Below are 19,119 nucleotides of genomic sequence, written 5' to 3' on the forward strand. Positions count from 1 at the left end.
AAAATACGTGATTGTATTATATTACTGTTTATTCACGTTATGATGGCACGCATATTGGCACAGGAAAATTTATAGACTAATGCCATGTACATACGACTGGACTTTGACAGCAAAGCTCCGACAGAACAAATCCGGACAATTCGATCGTGTGTGGGCTTCATCTGACCTTTTCTGTCGAAAAATCTGACGGACTTTACAAATAGAACACATTTCAAATCTTTCCGCCGGAACCAGTTCCTATCGAGAAAACCGCTAGTCTGTATGCAGGTCCAACAACGACGCAAGGGCAGCTACTGGCTATTGAACTTCCTTTTTCTAGTCTCGTCGAACGTCATCACATTAAACGATCAGACTTTGGTGTGATCACGTGTAGGCAAGTCTGCTTTAGCGGAACTCCATTGAAAAGTCCATCAGAGTTCATTCCGACAAAGTCCAGTCGTGTGTACGCGGCATAAATGGTTGGATACATTTATTAACACCAGTGCAGCATTGTTTTGAGTTTTATTTGCACATTTATATTGGGAGTGTGTTACTTGCATATATTACACAGATTGCATTCTAGTTGCTCGCAATACCACCCACTATATTTATAATTTTCTTTACTGTGCAGTGCAGAAAAATGCAGCATGCTGTACTTTTTTCTCTGCACCACAATATCATGAACTTTGCTCTTAAGATGACCTGGATTTTGGACTGTCTATGCAGTTGGAGCGCAGTCAAAAATGCAACCCCCACTGCATCTGGTGTGAATGGGCCCGACAGGTCATCTGTTTAAAGTTAACCGTGAATAATGTTTGGCTGGGTTTCTCCTATGGGTCACAGGACTGAAATTCGTTTTGCAATCCTGTGACCCGTTTTCAGCAGCGAGCAGACTGAAGTGCGTTCTTTGTTGACGTCACTGAAATCAGTCCAGGCACCGCGTCATCCTGACTCTGGGAGTCTGGATCCGCCAGGTGCCTGGACCGATAGCCCTCTCAACAAGCCACTGAGACGCTGGGACGGCCGCTCCCCACCCCTCCACAGCTCAGCGCTCTATTGAGCGTGGAGGTGCAGAGCCGGAGAGCTGCTGATTGACAGTCAGCCGCTTCTACTCAGGGAGCCGAGAGAACTGAGGCATCGGCAATGTTCGATTGCTCAGTACTCAGTGCAGAGATGCCAGGGGGTCGATGCTGCATACACCTAGGTAAATATAAAACTGCAATAACCCTAAAACCCATACTTCTTCTTTAACTGCAAAGATGACTGTAAAAAACAGGTGCCCCCAAGGAGCTGCCACAAAATCGCCCCACCATTATGGAAAGCATGACTCCAGCAGAAAATATTCAGCTTCAGCCCATCCCCCACTGCAAGCCAGTGTTCCTGCCTATTACACAGAAGGACCAATAGTAAAGTAAGGGAAGGAGGACAAAGCTCAACTTTTTTTGTGATGGTTGATATTTATGTAATAGATTCGGGGATCGAGGAGCATTTAAGACTCATCTAAAAAGGTAACTTAAAATTTAGAGTGCAATATATTTTTTCATGATAAAAAGCATGTGTGCCAATTTGTTTATAAATGTGTAACGGAGATTGGTATCTTTCAAGACAACACTCTGCAATTTGTCTGCTTTTTCCTCCAGTAGCATGCAGCTATCTTTGAGTGTTGAACTAAGATGCTGGCTAGGAAGACGCAGCCATGTAAATCCTGGTGCCTGGGAAGCTCTTAGCTGTGTTCACAAATATCTTACACAAAACTTAACCTGCTGCTGCCTCTAAGCTTGTGATTTACTACAAAGTTACAATGTTGCAGTTTGTTCACTGGAGGAGAGAAAACTGAGGAAATGTTTTCTGCCTGCAATAGACCCGATGACCTCCAGACAAGCGACTGTGGGTAGGTTGAGATGTTAAGGATTGCTTTTCAAATGATAAAAATATTTAAAAAACATATATACTAATGTTGCATGATATGACATGCCAGAAATGTATATGCAGACTTGAAAATTTACTGAAAGATCTAATTTAATGCAACTCCCTTGTTTCGCTTGAAAAAAATGTGAACAGAACCCCGCAATAGAAAACTGTGAATTCAAAACTCCTCAAAAGGCTTTCATCAAAGTCTAATGTTTTAAAGTCCTGGATGTGTCACATTGCTGCATTCCCACTATGCTGTGGTTCCTTCTGCAAACTTTGACATCTCTACTGAGGTTCGTATTGATGTAGGGATCAGACTAAGGAGCCTCCGGAGGTTGCAGGGCTAGAAGACAGGGGAGTGTGGACTCACTGCCTGCAGATACAGTTGTGCTCATAAGTTTACACACCCTGGCAGAATTTATGATTTCTTGGACATTCTTCAGAGAATATGAATGATAACACAAAAACTTTTTTTCACTCGTGGTTAGTGTTTGGCTGAAGCCATTTATTGTCGACTCTTTCTAAATCATAATGGCAACAGAAACTACACAAATGACCCCGATCAAAAGTTTACATTCCCCAATTCTTAATACTGTGTATTGCCCCCTTTATAATCAATGACAGCTTGATGTCTTTTGTGGTATTTGTGGATGAGGCTCTTTATCTTCTCAGATGGTAAAGCTTCCCATTCCTCTTGGGAAAAAGCCTCCAGTTCCTGTAAATTCTTGGGCTGGACATTTTGTTGAGATCTCCCCAGAAGACTGAGATGGCCACTCCAGAACCTTCACTTTATTCTGCTGTAGCCAATGACAGGTCAACTCGGCCTTGTGTTTTGGATCATTGTCATGTAGGAAAGTCCAAATATGACCCATGCGTAGCTTCCTGGCTGATGAATGCAAATGTTCCTCCAGTTTTTTGTGATAACATACTGCATTCATCTTGCCATCAATTTTGACCAAATTTCCTGTGCCTTTCTAGCTCATACAGCCCCAAAACATCAGCGATCCACCTCTGTGTTTCACAGTAGGAATGGTGTACCTTTCATCATAGGCCTTGTTGACTCCTCTCCAAATGTAGGGTTTATGGTTGTCGCCAAAAAGCTTTGGTCTCATCCAAATGACTGAAGGTCATAATTGATGTGTCACAAGGTTTGAGGTTGGTCTCTGTGCTGTTTGCATATTGTAAGCGAAATACTTTGTGGCATTTGCATAGTAATGGCTTTCTCCTGGGGACTCGACTATACAGCCCATCTTTCTTTAAATGCCTCCTTATTGTGCATCTCGAAACAGCCACCCCACGTTTTCAGAGAGTCCTGTATTTCACCTGAAGTTATTTGTACGTTTTTCTTTGCATCCCGAACAATTTTTTTGGCAGTTGTGGTTGAAATTTTAGTCTACGTGATCGTGGTTTGGTTTCAACAGAACCCCTCATTTTCTACTTCTCGATTAGCGTTTGAACACTGCTGATTGGCAATCTCAATTCCTTAGATATCTTTTTATATCCCTTTCCTGTTTTATACAGTTCAACTACCTTTTCCCAAAGACCTATTGACAATTCTTTTGCTTTCCTCATGACTCAGAATCCAGAAACTTCAGTGTAGCACTGGATGAAAGATGCAAGGGTCTGTCAGGAGTCCAGAAACTCATTGACCTCTTATACACACTAATTGCAAGCAAAAGATCACAGGTGAGGATGGTTACCTTTAAAGTGGTTGTAAACCCTTACAATCCACTTTTTGCTAGACGTAAGTCTATAATAAGGCTTACCTGTAGCTACCCTGGATATCTCCTAAACCTGCACAATTTAAGTGATATCCCCTGTATCTGCATGTGCCGACAGAGCACCGAAGCAATGGAATGTATGTGCCATTTGCTTCAGTGAGTGTGCCATTACTGGCAGCTCCCACGCTCGACTTCGGGAAGAAATGTTGCCGCCTCAGCGGGGGGCTTCAATCTCAAGTGAGTATTACATAATGTGCTAGTATGCTATGCATACTAACTCATTATGCCTTTGTCTTGCAGGTCTTTTTATTTTTTCCCCCATGTGGGTTTATAACCACTTTAATAGCCATTCAAACTCCTTTGTGTCAACTTGTGTGTATGTTATCAGGCCAAAATCACCAGGGTATGTAAACTTTTGATCAGGATCATTTGGGTAGTTTCTGTTGCCATTATGATTTAAAAAGTGTAAACACGGTTGATTGATAATAAATGGCTTCAGCCAAACACTAACCACAAGTAAAAGAAAAGTTTTTGTTTCATCATTCATATTCGCTGAAAAATGGGCAAGAAATCAAATTCTGCCAGGGTGTGTAAACTTATGAGCACAACTGTAAGTTTTCACAGTCTTCTATTGCAAAGAGCAATATTTGAAATTTTTCAGAGGAAGAAACCTGAAATCAGATGGCTATGGTTTCCCTGCACTTTGTAAGTCAGCATGTTATCTGTACTGCATTATGGAAAAAGGCCATTGCTGTGCCCAGGAAAAGACACGAAGTGGTAAGCGCTCACAGAATGCACATCACAAATGCCTAAGCTACAATTAGACATAGACTAAAGTGAAAAAAACTAATTCTCAAATCAAAAAGTAATTTTCATGTTTACGATCTTTTTTACTAGTAGTCCATTTGGCAGCAAATATCTAAGAATTCAGTCTCTAACATTTGACAAAATCCTTTGTTTTGTAAGACTCTGGCTATCTTAAAAAGCAGCAGCAACCTCTACTGGCCAACATTGTGTAAAGCAGTTGTTGGTACTCTACATTCTGTATATTATAAAATACAAACATGGCAATATTTTTTTTTACAAAACAAAAATAGATAATTTAACATCCTTTTTTTCAATGAGAGGATGATAAATATAAAACGCTGAAACCTCTGGGCACAAATAGGCGCTCCTACTGTGTTCTGCTGAAACTGTGTAGAGGTACAAAAAGAAAAGAAGTTGCAGCCCCCTCAGAGATAATGTGAAAATAGGCAGCTAGTATGGAGCAACCAAGGAAGGATGGAAAACATAAGCCCTTCCCTTGGTCCAAGCCTACAGAAAAAGCGATCGTGTTAAAAAGGACCCAAATCAGAGCCCGCCTAGTATGCAATGACAAAAACAGGCAGTTACTGGGTGGCAGGGGTAAAGGAGTGCCTAACGCACATATTTCTGGCAGCAGAGAGAAGTCACTCCCTACCCCTCTGGAAGAGGACAAGTAGCGAATGCTACTACAGTGGATTCTGACATCTCCAGTAGCCATACAGTAATTGCATGATGGCCATAGATCGATCAAAGCTCACCCGGCTCAGCATTAACCAGCTAAATTTCGATCCATGTATGGCCACGGCCATGCCCGTTCATGAGAAGTTGATCTATCAATCCCTTTTCTTGAACGGGCTTATTGGAAAATTTCCACTCAATCAGCTTATGCAGTGCTGATCAGTGTATTCCAACGGCAGGAAGGTCCCGCTGTCAATACAATAACACAGCAGGGGGAATTTCCCAATCTGCCTTAAATGTGTGGATGGGGAAATCAGATCAGTTAAAAAAAATAAAAATAAAGTTAAAAAAGCCATGTATGGCCATCTTAGGGTCTGTTGTGTGACATTATTCTTTGAGCTCTGCTTTCACTCATTTACACATACCTGAAACACCTGTTTTTTTAGATGGCTAAAACCCCATGGACCAAAAGGCATTCAGAAGGTCTAAGTTTACCATTTACAAGATAAGAGCAGATAAGAAAATAATACAAGATAAGAGAAGACAACACCAAAATGTGGTAATAAATCATTTTTGCTCACCTCAAAGTCTTTAGGATGAAACATATTCCTAATAATTATAACTCTTTCATGACGTTTTCTGGATTCATTTTTCTTTTCCGGCCTCCAATCTAGTTGTCTATGTGGGACAGAAAAACAAAAGTGACATTCACAAAAAAGCTAAAGAAACACGCGTTATAGTCAGGTACAATTTCAATATATGATTCATTACTGCCCCCAGTGGCCAAACTGCATTCTATTCCAGAACTGGGGACTCTAAGTTCAGAAGGAGAGGGATGACATGTCCTGGTAGGACAGTTGACTGTTATTGTCAGGTACTCCAATTCAAGTCATGTCTCCAAAGCCTGAAATATAACAAAATATATAATGTTCTACAGTGCTCAGCGGAGTCAAGTGAGCCAAAGAGCAGTATTTAACAGGTTTGCCCACTGTAACCTGATGAAGCAGAAATGTGATTTCTTGCACTAGGTTAATGCATTACTAACACACTAAGGCTTAGTTTACCCTTATGGTTGGGGGAAGAGGGAGGTAGTAAAAACAGGTAAGTGGGCTGCTTGTCATATACCCTCTCAAAAGCAATCCACCGTTCACATAAAAACCAAGGTTTACAAGGTTTTTTATATTTTTGCTGTAATCTAATATTTATCACAGTAAATCTGTGGTAACAAAGCTAGGTGCTGCAGACGGAAGGCAGCAGTGTTCCATCTGCAAGCTAAAAGCTTGATGTTCTTTTTAACGAAGCCTCCAGCTTGCATGTGATCACCATGTCATTGCTGCCATAGGCATCACATGATCAGGAACCATGCCGATTGGTTCCTGATTAATAGTGGGGACCTGAGCTGTAAGCGAGAGCTCAGCTTAACAGCTACCAACTTCACCAATAGACCCCTTTCACACTGGGGTGGTGCGGGCGTTAGCAGTAAATCGCCGCTAGTTTTAGCAGCGCTTTACCACTGTTATAGGGGTGCTTGTCGGACACTAGCAGGGTGCTTGTAACTTCTGCTAGAGGCCGAAAGGGTTAATAGCACCCATGTTGTGGCACTTTGGCAGCGTTGCCCATTCATTGTAATGGGCAGAGCATTTTGGGAGTGGTGTAAACACTGCTTCTGCGCCGCCCCAAAGATGCTGCTTGCAGGGCCTTTTTTCCTTGTCCTGCAAGCGCACCGCCCCAGTGTGAAAGCACTCTGGATTTCACACTGGGGTGGGTTGAGAGGTGCTTTACAGGTGCAATTTTTAGCACAAAAACGTCTGAAAAGCACCCCAGTTTGAAAGGGGTCTAAGTGGTGGCTGGTGGCTTTCAAAGGGAAGGATGATAAACATGCACCGGAGCATGGGACATAGTGCTGGGGACAAGCATTAATTCTGATGGTGGGAGGGGTAGGGTTTTACAAGCTTAAATACATCACATCCTTGGCAATCTCCATTTTGTCATCAACGCACATTTATGATTTTATATGTCTCATGTTTCAAAAATAAGTTAAATTGGTTCTAAAAAGGCAGAAAATGTTTTACCTTAATGCGTGTATTAAGGTAAAGAACCTTCTTTAAGCAGCCACCCACCCAAATATTTAAGCCTGATCTCGATTAAGTGATTTGCGCAAGAGCAGAGGCTTCCTCAGCTCTCTCTCCCCTCATTGGCTCCTGCTGCTGTCAAACATAGCTAGTGGGGAGAGAGCAGGGATAAGCCAGGCTCTGTGTCTTATGGACACAGAGCAGGTCCGGGAGTGAGCATGCATGAGTGCTTTCAGAAAAAGCAGCTTGCTATGGGGGCATTTAGTGGGAAAGTGCCAGTGGGGGACCCCAGAAGAGTAGGATTAAGGCTGCTCTGTGCAAAACGAGAACAGTTTAAAAAAAAAAACACACAACTTGATTTTTGTCTTACCTGTAAAATCGATTTCATTGAGTACATCAAAGGACACAGAGCAGGCTTAATTATTCATGACTACCTGAGTTATGCGCCACCTTCAGATGAAAACTGGCAAATACTACCCCCCTAGGGAAGTCTCATTTTTGTAGCAAGCAATGCCCCTAAAAAATAAAGGGGATGAACCTCTGTGTCCCACGATTTACTCCAAGAAATGGATTTAACAGGAAAGACAAAAATCCAGTTTTCTTTTTCATACATCATGGGACACAGAGCAGGCTTAATTAATCATGACCACCTGGCATGTCCCAAAGGACTGCTCCCAAGGGGAGGGAACAGCCACAGTCGCAAGGCCCAAAGTTATACCATGGCCCTCAAGATACTGCGACCAAATGCAGCATCTCCTGCGGCAGTTACATCTGCCTTTTGAAAATTTGTAAAGGTGTGATTAGACAACCAGGTAACAACCTTACATACCTGTTCCAGCCCCTGGTGTCTCCTTCATGACTGACATATGCCACAACCGTAGTATTGTCGGATTGTAACCTCATGGGAAGATCCAGTAATGGATCTGACCAATGCAGAAGCACAAAGCAAAATAGCCTGTAGCACCAATACATTGATGGGCAACATCCTTTCTTGTGCGAACTACACCCCTTGTACTAAAAGATGATCCCACACACCTTCCCTTTCTGACAGACTTGCATCTGTCGACACTATTTTCCAAAAGATGGGAAGAAATAATTTTCTTGAAGCCAACGTCCATGGCAACATTAACCAATGCAGTGGCCAAAGGACACTGGGACACAAACACATCTGTGAGTCCAAAGACTGAGATCTCCTTTCCCAAGCTGACAGTATTCAGCTGCAGAGGTGTGGAGTGAAACTGAGCAAAAGGCACTTCCCCATTCAAAAATAAAATTCAGGGATACCACATTTTCCTGAGTGAGGTCATCTGCTCTCTCAAGGACACAGATTTTTCTGGGGGAAGAAAAACCCCTGCCTTAACTGTATCCCAGACTAGGCCAAAATATTACAGTCTCTGGGTTGGAAGCAACACTAACTTCTGGCAGTTGAGAATCCAACCAAACCTTTCCAAACCTTTACAGCAATGACTGTTCTCTGAGCAGCAGGTTGTTTTTGTACCCGAGAATGGACACCCCTGAATCCTTAAGAGACCCAAGCCAAGAGCCAGAACCTTTGTAAAAGGCCCATGGGGCAGTCGCCAGACTGAACAGCAGCGCGACAGACTGATAATGGTCTTTTATGAAAGATCTGAGAAATTTCTGATGGAGAAATATTGGGATATGCAGATAGGCATCCTTTAGGTCCATGGATGCTAGAAGTTCTCCTGACTGTAGAATGGCAGCCACTGTTCGCACGGACTCTGTTCGAAAATGCGTCAAACAAAGAAACTTGTTCAGCCCCTTCAAGTCAAGAATTGGACATACACTGCCATCCGGCTTGGGAACCGTGAAAAGATTTGAATAAAATCCTTGAAATTTTTCGCCCTTGGGAACAAGCCCGATTACCACCTACAATTAAAACTGATGAAGAGACTGAAAAAGCAGAGATCTTTTGAGCGAATTTGCCCGCATGCAACACGGAGGCGGGAATTCACAAAATTCCAACTTGTAACTTCTGAGACACCGGCTGATATTTTCCTGAACTGTGCCTCTGCAAATGCCAGCATACTACCCCCCCTCCACAACCAGGGCGCCTCCTTATAAGGAGAAATCAGACTTCGGTTTAGATGGTCCAATTTTGTTTGTGAAATTGGTCCTGCCGCTTTCCCCTAGAGGATGAGCCGCGTGATTGACAAATTCCTGTGCAGATGTAGCTTCTGACGACTGAGCTGTTCGTTGCTGCCCTACGGGTTGGCTACTTACCCTTCTTCCTTAAGGGTACTCTAATTCTGTCCCAAACAAGCGTTCCCTGTGGAATGGAAAGCTTGTCAACAACTGTTTGCAGGGCAATTCCTCAGGCCCCGCTCTTGAGCCAAATTCACACGTGATAAGCAAGAAGCCCCGTGTGTGACATTTGCCAAATAGAATCTTTCAAAACGTCAACTGCAAACAAAGTTTGAGGCAAATCATCACGTGAGCCTGTAGAATCTTTCTTCTTTGACACTGATGGAAAAAATAAAAATGGAGGCTTCCCTGGGGGGGGGGGGGGGGGGGGGTGGAGTTATATAGAGGAGGACTTTCCTGTCTTTGATTGCCAGTGTTAATTCACTTGATGGTGGTGCATAGCCCAGATGTTCATGAATAATTAAGCCTGCTCTGCGTTCTGTGATGTACGAAAAATGAATGATAGTAGAGACTTTTGAATCGCTTTAAATATCCTTTTTGTTAGTCAACTTATTTACCATTATTAAACTTTTGACTACATGCAGAAGCATAGTTGTAATAGTATATTAATTCCTACAAGCAGGAAAACTGCAGGAAAAATGTATTGCACTACCTTGTTCTTAGAAATATGGGCTCAAACATAAATACTGTAAGTAGATTTTTATGGAATCAATGCTAACAGACAGTCAAATCTTCATCAGCAAAGACACCCACCTGGGGGAAACACTTGTTATATGGAAATAGATTTAGGTCCAACAGCTATGTTCTGTAGTCCTTTAGCTAAGTTACACAAGCAGCCAACTAGATTATGAAAAATTTAGGTTGAGAAAATATATATATATATATATATATATATATATATATATATATAAAAACATCACTTTACACGCGTCATCAGACTATTCATTTCTCCATAGCTATGACTGTCAATGCAGAAAAAGTAATGTGCATAGAGTACCTAAAGTAGACAATAAAGGAAGTATAATAGTTTGGGAACTAATACGGTAGTTTAAAAACCTGCCCTGATAGAAATTGTTAGATGCATTGCTGACCAACTTCTGGAAATGCTAATCTAGTAGCTTCAATAATTTCTAAATCAATGGACAAAAAAACCCCCCAAAAAACAAAAAAAAACGCAGATCCCAATTTCTGAATTTAGATTTACTAATCTTGCTGTATGCTTCCTGCAGGTCTGCAATTCAACATTTTGGATTGGAGACCAACATATTTCTGTAGGGTTCTCATTTAGCAATCAGTCATTTTTTGTAATATATTCCCAGGTCCTCTGCAAAGCTCTAAAGCACATATAAAAAGGGTGTACAAGTTAGTGTTGCTATAAGTACCCAAAAGTTGTAACCATACACAAGATTCTGCATACTTTTGCTGCTGTGACAATTTCTTCTTGTAGTCCTTCGCTTTCTTCTTCTTTTTTGATGCATCATATTCCCCTTTGAGCTGGAACTTTGCACTTTCAACATGAAGTCTGTATCCTCTGATTTCATAATCATCAAGGATTTTTAAAGCCAGCGCAACAGATTCTTTCTAAAATGAAAAACACAAGTGTTTTACATCATGACCAGCAAATATACTAAATCATACTGCTAAAATTCAGTTAAGCTAAAGCTGTTTACACAGCAGGCTAAATAGGGAAAGGAACAAAAAAAAGGGCAGTTTCCTTTATACACACACAAATGAGGTGGATGAAGGAACCATCCCTTCCCTAAAAGGGCATGGGTATTCTGACAGCATCACCAGATCAAGAAAAAGTTTCACTTTGACATAAGTCAATCAAGTGATCAACTTCATTTGAGTGGGAATGCCACACTGATCAAAATGCGGCCAGTTCAGTAGGGAACTTCAGTTGGTATATGGCCAGCTTCAATGTAAATGAGCATTTCCTTCTGTTCTCCTACATTCCCAATTTGAAGCAGAACTTAAAGTGGAAGTAAACCCTTCTATAGTTTTCAGTCAAGGAAGCCGCCATCTTGGCCTCTAATAATTCAACTGCCATAATGCTGCACATGTGATCAGTTATGACACCAGCCAATGGATGGTTTGAAAGTTTGGTTGAGAGCACAACCAATGTGAACGTTAGCATTTCCGGCATGCCGGGGATGTAAGTGTGTTTTGAAACTGGGTATACTCCCACTTTAACTAGTGTCCCCCAGAAGAAATGTGAGGTCCATGCTCTCTCGTCACTGTTACTGGCACAGCCATTTATTTTTTCTGGTTCGGAGTCATCTATCTCCAGCCACAAATACTGCAATTGTTGCACATGTGCATGGGAGACATTTTTACCTGGCTTATTCATCTCAGTTATACATGGGCTAATTTGCTAAATACCCAGTTGTGTGCTGATAAAAGTAAATTGCCATTTTCTTTTCACACGATTGGATAATTGAAGTGAATACTGACATAATTTATTCAGTGAAGATTCTCAACTCCTTTTGGTAAATCAGCATCAAAACCTCTTCTGCCATGAGAATCTACTCGCTAGCAATTTTTTTTAAATGTAACTTTTCTTAATAACAAACATGTTATACTTACCTGCTCTGTGCAGTGGTTTTGCACAGAGCTGCCCGGATCCTCCTCTTCTCGGGTCCCACATTGGCGCTCCTCCCTCCTGCTAGGTTCCCTCACAGCAAGCAGCTTGCTCTGGTGGCATCCAAGCAGGTGCGCTCCTGACCCACGGCTGTGTTCATTTACACACAGAGTTGCGGCTCGATCCCACCCCCTCTGTCTGATTGGCTTTTGACTCAGTGTTGTCAATTGAGCCAATCAGGAGTGCGAGTCCCTGGAGAAGCAAGGCTCTAATGGACATCGCTGGATTGAGAGGGGCTCAGGTAAGTATTAGGGGGGACTGCTGTACACAGAAGGTTTTTTAACCTTCATGCATAGACTGCATGAAGGTATAAAACCTTGTGCCTTTACAGCCACTTTAAGCTAGAAGGGTGACACAGAGGAGTGTTGGTGTAACAAGGCAACCATTAACCCTGCAACATCTACCAAAAACTTGAAATATCAGTTTTGACTGGACTAACCCTTTGAAGTGTACTTGTTATATAAATGTAACTGTAACAGAGGTGGCCATTTTATGGGCTAGGCCAATATATCAACGGGATCCACTAACTAGCTTACAAAGAAATAACACAGCTGAAGGTCGAGGCATGTTAGACATAAGTCCTTAACAAGACAACTGTCCACTACTACACACACACACACACACACGACAAGAATATTTAAACGTATATTAGCAATTGTTTTTTTCCAAGGTCAGTATTTTGCATACTACTTGAAAGAGGGCTTAAAGTGAACCTAAACTCAGAAGGTAAAAGAATATTTATAAAACGTGAATGGCGACTAAGCAGTACCCTTTGCACTCAATTTTTCCCTAAATTTCTCCTGAGAAAAAAAAAAAAAAAAAGAAGAAGTAATGTCTGGTATGTAAGGGGGCTTCTGTGTCTTCCAGCCTCATAGCTGTATATAAAAGATCTAAGGCACCACTGTTCTGCTAACTTATTCTTGCCGGAGGCTTTAAAAGAAGAAGCTTGTTACAACCAAGAAAGCTCCCTCCAAAACAGACAGTGCAGAACAAGGCATAACAGGTCAGTAATAAGGGAAGATCAGTTGCAGGAATAATCACAGACAATACTTGTGGCTGGTCGTTTGTCCTCTGCCTGTCTGTTTATGGGCACCACTTCAGTTCTTGTTTAATAGGAATAAATATGGCGGGCTCCATAATAACCACATACACCCCCGACTAAAACCAGAGTTCAAATATTTTTGATCGTCAACCCATTTCTATTACTTCAGTGCTACACAGAGCAATGCAATGTAGATATAATGATTAATACACATTATACACCATCACATTTTATTAATAGCGCTGCTATACTGTCTAGAAGCTTAAATTGGGGATAAGGAACTATTGTCTGAAATACAAAAAGGCATGTTGCCCCTTTTTTTAACCCCTATGCGCTGACAGTACCCAAATATGAATGAATGAATGAATGACTGACTTGTATAGCGCTACCTATACGAACTGAATCGCCTCAGGGCGCTTTCCTTGCCACAGGTGTCCATCTGCAGCTATTTATGTGGTCCTTTAACCTGTAGAGTCCCGACACACCTACAACATTGACATACACATACACATACACATGTTGGCCCTTTGGTGGGTGGGCCTTGACGCCGAGCAGCCGCATACTTGCGCTCATTAGGGAAAATACAGCTATGCCAAAAGTACGCTCCCTGCAGACTCCTGGTACACTTAAAGGCAGCTGATGGAAAGTTCACAATCGCTGCTTGCGATCAGCAACTTTCCAATCATGTGCCCATCATGACAGCCAATCACGGCGGTCAAATGATCTTAAACCCCACCCCCAGCATCCTAAATCCCTTAATGGGCCAACAGACGCTAGCTCCAAAGGGTTAATCTTGGTGTGCTTTGTGCATTTCTTCCAGATCCATGCAGCAATCCAGTACAAAACTTGGCTTCTGTGCAGGAGCTTCTGCAATAAAGACCAGTCACTGCTCCTCTCTCCTTGTGCTTGGTGACTGGTCTTGTATTCTCCTCCTATATTTGTCTGCAGGCAGCCTGTAGTGGATGGGGCCTGCTGGATAGGCCATGTCCATGCCAGTGATGAAGTCACTGCTCCTTTTACAAGGTAATGACTGGTTTGGCAAAGGTATTTTCCGTCACAGCTTTAGGTAATCACCTGGCTGGGCTTTCTGCCTATGCATTTTAGTGTTTGATTGAAGACAGCATTGGCTGTCTTTCATCATTTTTCCTATATCCTCTACAGTCTTCCTTTTCTTCTGAGCAGGTATGCCCTTTTTTTTTCACACTTCATTTGTATCCACTTTTTATCTTGGTGTTGGGCTCCATTCACTATTGTTCAATGATATAATACACATTCCTATATTTATAGTCTACCTCATTTATTCACTTTTACAGCATTGGAGCCCAAATGGTTTTCTTTTTGACCACTTGTTTCCCTTTCTCTGGGGATCATGATGTGCGTCCAGCTTTCCTGCGGGGCCCTTCCTCAGCTCCCGAGATGGGCATTTCTAGCAGCCATCAGTTTTCATGTTCACATAGTCTAGACTTAATTGACATGCAAGTACTTAGTGAGATAAGTTTATTTCTCCCCTCCTTTTACATATATAGTCTCCCTTGTGTTTGGGTGTAACTTTGGATCATATTGTTTATTTATGCTTTTTTGTAGACATTGGAGCACTCGCCCCTGATGTGGTAGGAAACCACGAAACGTGCGTTGGGACAATTTTGATGCACCATTTTCTTATACTGTGTACTCATATTGCTATTTCATGTTTTTTAATGAATAAAACATGTCTTGTTACATTGACTAGCCATGCCAGATCTACATCATTTTGAGTCCCAAACCCTCTTTTTCTTGCAGTGTGTTTCCTGTTTTGTCCTGTATACCAGAATAATGTTTCACTTTCAAACCTCTTTAAAGGGTTAGTTCACCTTTTAAAAAAAACAAACCAAAAAAAAAAACAAAAAAAAAAAAACAACTGCTTATGCAGATAAGGGGTGTTCATAGATAAAAGCAAACTGTTAGGCCCTTTCACACACGTGGACCGTTCAAGTCCACCTGTCAGTTTTGTAGGCGGACCTGAGCGGACGCTCCATACAGTTCTATGAAGCAACGAAAGTCAGCGGCGATATGTGTGCTGACATCTGATTGGCTCCGCTCCAATCCACTGAATTCAGACGGATGGAAACTCTATTTTCCACCAGTCTGGTGGATCGGATGAAATCGGACAAGCGGTTCCGTTTTCATTCAATCCCCCATATCGAAGAGCGGGGGATCTGACAGGTCCGTCCCTGCACAGTGAGCAGAGATCAACAGAGCAATCCCTGCTGAGCAAACAGAATCTGTCAAAAATGGACATTATGTGTGAAAGACCCCTAAAGCTCTGGCTAAAGTTAAATAATGTCCTTGCTGTATGTGTAGTACATTTACATACTTCTCAAAGCCTGACTGGAATATTCCTACAATGTTACTAAAGACAGTGTTAAGTGAGGCCTAGTTGTTATTGCTCACCCCAACCTTCAAGGGAGTGGACTTTTTCTCTCATTCAAACCCCCTCACATGCGCGCCCCCCCGACACAGTATCTGTATACATGGGAGCATTCAATAAAAACAGAAGGGCTGGTTGGGAATGAGGGTAACCCCTAGTGAAGTAGTTATATCTTAACACAGCCCTTGCAGCAACCTCTAAAAGGCTTATAGTTACCCAAAACTAACCTTGAGATAGCAACACAAGCCATCACCTTTCAGGTTCCCATCCTTGTCTTTGTACAGTTTTACTTTAAAGTCCTCGGTCTGCAGATCCCGCATAATGATTCCACACTTTGACATGGTTTCGATAAATTCATCATAGGTCAGATCCAAAGGAAGCCCTGCCAAGAGAACATATAAAAACAATGATAAGTTTATGCCTGAAAAAAAAAAAAAGTGGTAAACGGCAGACTGCTTTAAACAAAATGTCCTTTGCACTAACCTGAAACATATACATTGGTGTTTCTTCCATCGTCCACGTTGAACCAGCCTGTTAAAAACACAACAAAGATATTAGCTGTTCAGCACAAAAATTGTTTAACAAATCAACTTTTTTTTTTTTTTTGTTTTTTGTTTTTATATTTAGGTTAGCTTTATTGAAAGTGTAAGGCCCCATTAACACTGGGGCAGTGCGGGCGTCGGCGGTAAAGCGGCGCTATTTTTAGCACCGCTTTACTCTCGTTTTAGTGGCTGAAAAAGGTTAAACAAACGAAAGTAGACTCTGCACTGCCGCACTCTTGAGAAAAAAAAAAAAAAAAAACGCCTTTCTTTATTTAACATAAAATCACATCAAAAAAACATACAAACACAGCAGACAAAAAGGCTGACGTTTCGCACTGGCAGTAGTGCTTACTCATAGCTCGAAAAAGGGTTAAAACCACCCACAAAGCACCGCTGGCTGCACTGCCCCATTGATTTCAATGGGTAGGAGGGGTGAATACACTGCTCCAAAGATGCTGCTAGCAGGACTTTTTTACTGTCCTGCTAGCGCACCGCTCCAGTGTGAAAGCCAGATTGCTTTCACACTAGAGTGAAAGGGGCCGGTTTTTTTCAGGCGCTATAAAGACGCTATTTTTAGCGCTGTAGAGCTTGAGAAACACCTCAATGTGAAAGGGGCCTAAAGCATGGTCCCTGACCAGGAAATGTGCATAACCACAGAAGGATGAAAACCCTCCCTGGAGCATGCAGCTTCAAAGTCATGGCAGCTCCTGTATTTCTGTACTGACAGTTGTCTTAACAGCTTCAGTTAACACCTAAATTGTTAAAGCCTAACTCTAAACCTACCCGCAGCCACTTTCTAAAAAAAAGTACCAGTTACTTACCGGTAACTGTCTTTCTGGGAAATCTTCCAGGACGGCACACCTGAGAGATGAGAGGCTCCTCCCTACAGGAAACACAATCAATCGACAGCTGTTTTAAGTCCCCACCCTTCCCCTTGATCCTCAGTTTGTAGAGAAGTAACTCCTGAACCAGGTTCACAAGGGAAATCATTCCTCATAGGTACTCACCTTCTAGTGTTCTAGAATTTTCCCTCCTCCAACGGGCGGGAAGTAGGCCTGCCGTCCTGGAAGATTTCCCAGAAAGACAGTTACCGGTAAGTAACTGGTACTTTTCTCAAGTCATCTTCCAGGACGGCACACCTGAGAGGATAAACAAGTACCTCAGGCCTACCTTAGGGTGGGGCCACTGCAAGACCCTCTTGGCGAACCTTGGCTCTGTAGTGAGCTTTACCTCCACTCCATACGCTCATATGCTTGATGAAGGCATCTTAGCTGGATCATGCGGCTGATCTGCAGGTCTGCTCCACAGATGTTCCTGCCTTTTCCGCTTCAGATGCAGTATCTAGGTGAAATGGGCTCTTAAAAATGGAATCAGAAAACATGTTAAACTTGTAGGTTAGCAATGTTGCCTATCTCACACATCTAACAACCATGGCCTATTATGCCTGTAGGTGCTACTTAGAACCACTAAAAAGATAAATAAGAGACCTGTGTAAGACAAGGACACTACATTAATCAATAAGAGGGCCTGTCTTAACACTATCCTGTTGAGGGAAATAAAACTGCTTCCTTTTTATCTTTATGTCAGCAAAAGACTAAAGGGAAGCCTACTTAAGGGAAATAGATTAACAGAAGCTTGAACCCTGGGTTTAAGGCACGCCCAATCTATGTCCTTACTTACGCCTGAGAGCCTTCTTCAGGAGATTAAAGTCCCTAGCAGGAGTAGACTACCCATATTGCTATGTCTAGTTTTGCTAAAAGGGCAAAATGAAGGCCATGCACCGAGCCGAAACCTATTCGATCGGGTATACATCTTTATACTTCATCCTCAGGCCCTAATACTCCTCTGAACAGAACTCTCCAAGTTCTTACTAAACAGGGCGATTCATTATCCCCTTCCTCCAGTGTCCCATAACCCTACAGGGCTTCAACCCTAGGAAATGGTTCTGGCATCCCTGAATGCAAGTGGTCAAGGTTTTCTGACATGTGACAGCTGCAGCCCGAACTCCTGGCCCCTCCATGGAAAAGAAGGCTGAAATACAAAAAGGTGATACATGCATTATTAATATCACAAATAAAATGATCATAGATTGTGGGCACGGCACAATAGATTTAGACAGAAAGGACACAAGCATAGACAACAATGTTGTGTGCCTGAGTGTGACTAGCTAAACCAATATATCAAATATGGGAAGAGACCCAAATCTGAACCTCAACGTAGACAAACAGTCCTCATAGTCTGGTTTTCTGATGTGCTGCCAAGACGTAAAAACATTAAGAATCAAGCAAACCCTAAATGCTGCGTATTTCTTTAGTGCAGCTAGCTAGGTCATAACTGATATATAAATACGGAAAGGACAGGAACCCCCTTTACTGTTGTGCTTTACCTATGTACAGCAAAACAAGGCTATAAAGACAGAAAGACCCAAACTTCTGTTGTGTATTTCTGACAAACCACCACAGCTATAAGATTAATATGAACACCAACTCCCGTGTTGTGCATTTTTGCTATGCCACAGGGAAAAATATGGAACACAAGACAATCCTTTCTGTCATGCACTTCTGTAGTGTAGTTCAGATAGAACCAACACTGAGAAAGGACACAAGCAACCTGCAGCATTGTGTTTTTCTGAAACAGAAAGCACCAACAAGCTTCAATCTTGAGTATTTCTGCTGTGCAACAACATAAAAGCAGACACTGAGGAAAAAGACAGACAGCCTTTACAGCTGCAATCTTTCTGGTCTGCTGCAAAATAAAACAATAACGTCATGATGAGTATTCCTGCTGTGTAGCAAAACCTCAATCAGAAGGGACAGATAAGTTTAGGGTTCCCACACCCGTGCGACCCAACCTGCGACTTGGGACTGCAAGACGCATGAGAAGTCATATACTATGGCTTCCAATGGGTACCATTTGTGTCTGTGCGACACCAGCAGTCCCTGATTCCTGGATCCACAGACCTCAAGATTACACAGGTCGCAGGGAAAAAAAAAAAACAAATAGCAATTTTCAGGTCGAACAAGTAAGGGGTCCCCAATGCTGTGACTCCCTGGAGGATTGCAGCCAACAAACCCCTGCTGTGTATCCCTAAGATGCAGAAAGGTAGATCCATGAGAAACACTGCTCACTGCTGTGCCTGATATACAAACGATAAGGCAG

General features: G+C 42.2%; 1 protein-coding gene across 1 annotated transcript in view; it reads right to left on the bottom strand.

The window, feature by feature from the left end:
* Positions 1-19,119, bottom strand: part of HTATSF1 (HIV-1 Tat specific factor 1) — a 56,136-nt gene that overhangs the window by 23,918 nt on the left and 13,099 nt on the right. Inside the window, exons 3-6 of the mRNA XM_077490424.1 lie at positions 15,902-15,949; positions 15,646-15,800; positions 10,746-10,909; positions 5,675-5,771 (exon numbers count right to left, since the gene is read on the bottom strand). Of these exons, the coding sequence (XP_077346550.1) occupies positions 5,675-5,771; positions 10,746-10,909; positions 15,646-15,800; positions 15,902-15,949 (464 nt within the window). The remainder of the gene's footprint in view (positions 1-5,674; positions 5,772-10,745; positions 10,910-15,645; positions 15,801-15,901; positions 15,950-19,119) is intronic.

The sequence above is a fragment of the Lithobates pipiens genome, unplaced genomic scaffold (assembly GCF_037356315.1).
Source record: "Lithobates pipiens isolate NorthernLeopardFrog02 unplaced genomic scaffold, aLitPip1_a1.2 Scaffold_1, whole genome shotgun sequence".
In the NCBI taxonomy this organism is placed as follows: domain Eukaryota; kingdom Metazoa; phylum Chordata; class Amphibia; order Anura; family Ranidae; genus Lithobates; species Lithobates pipiens.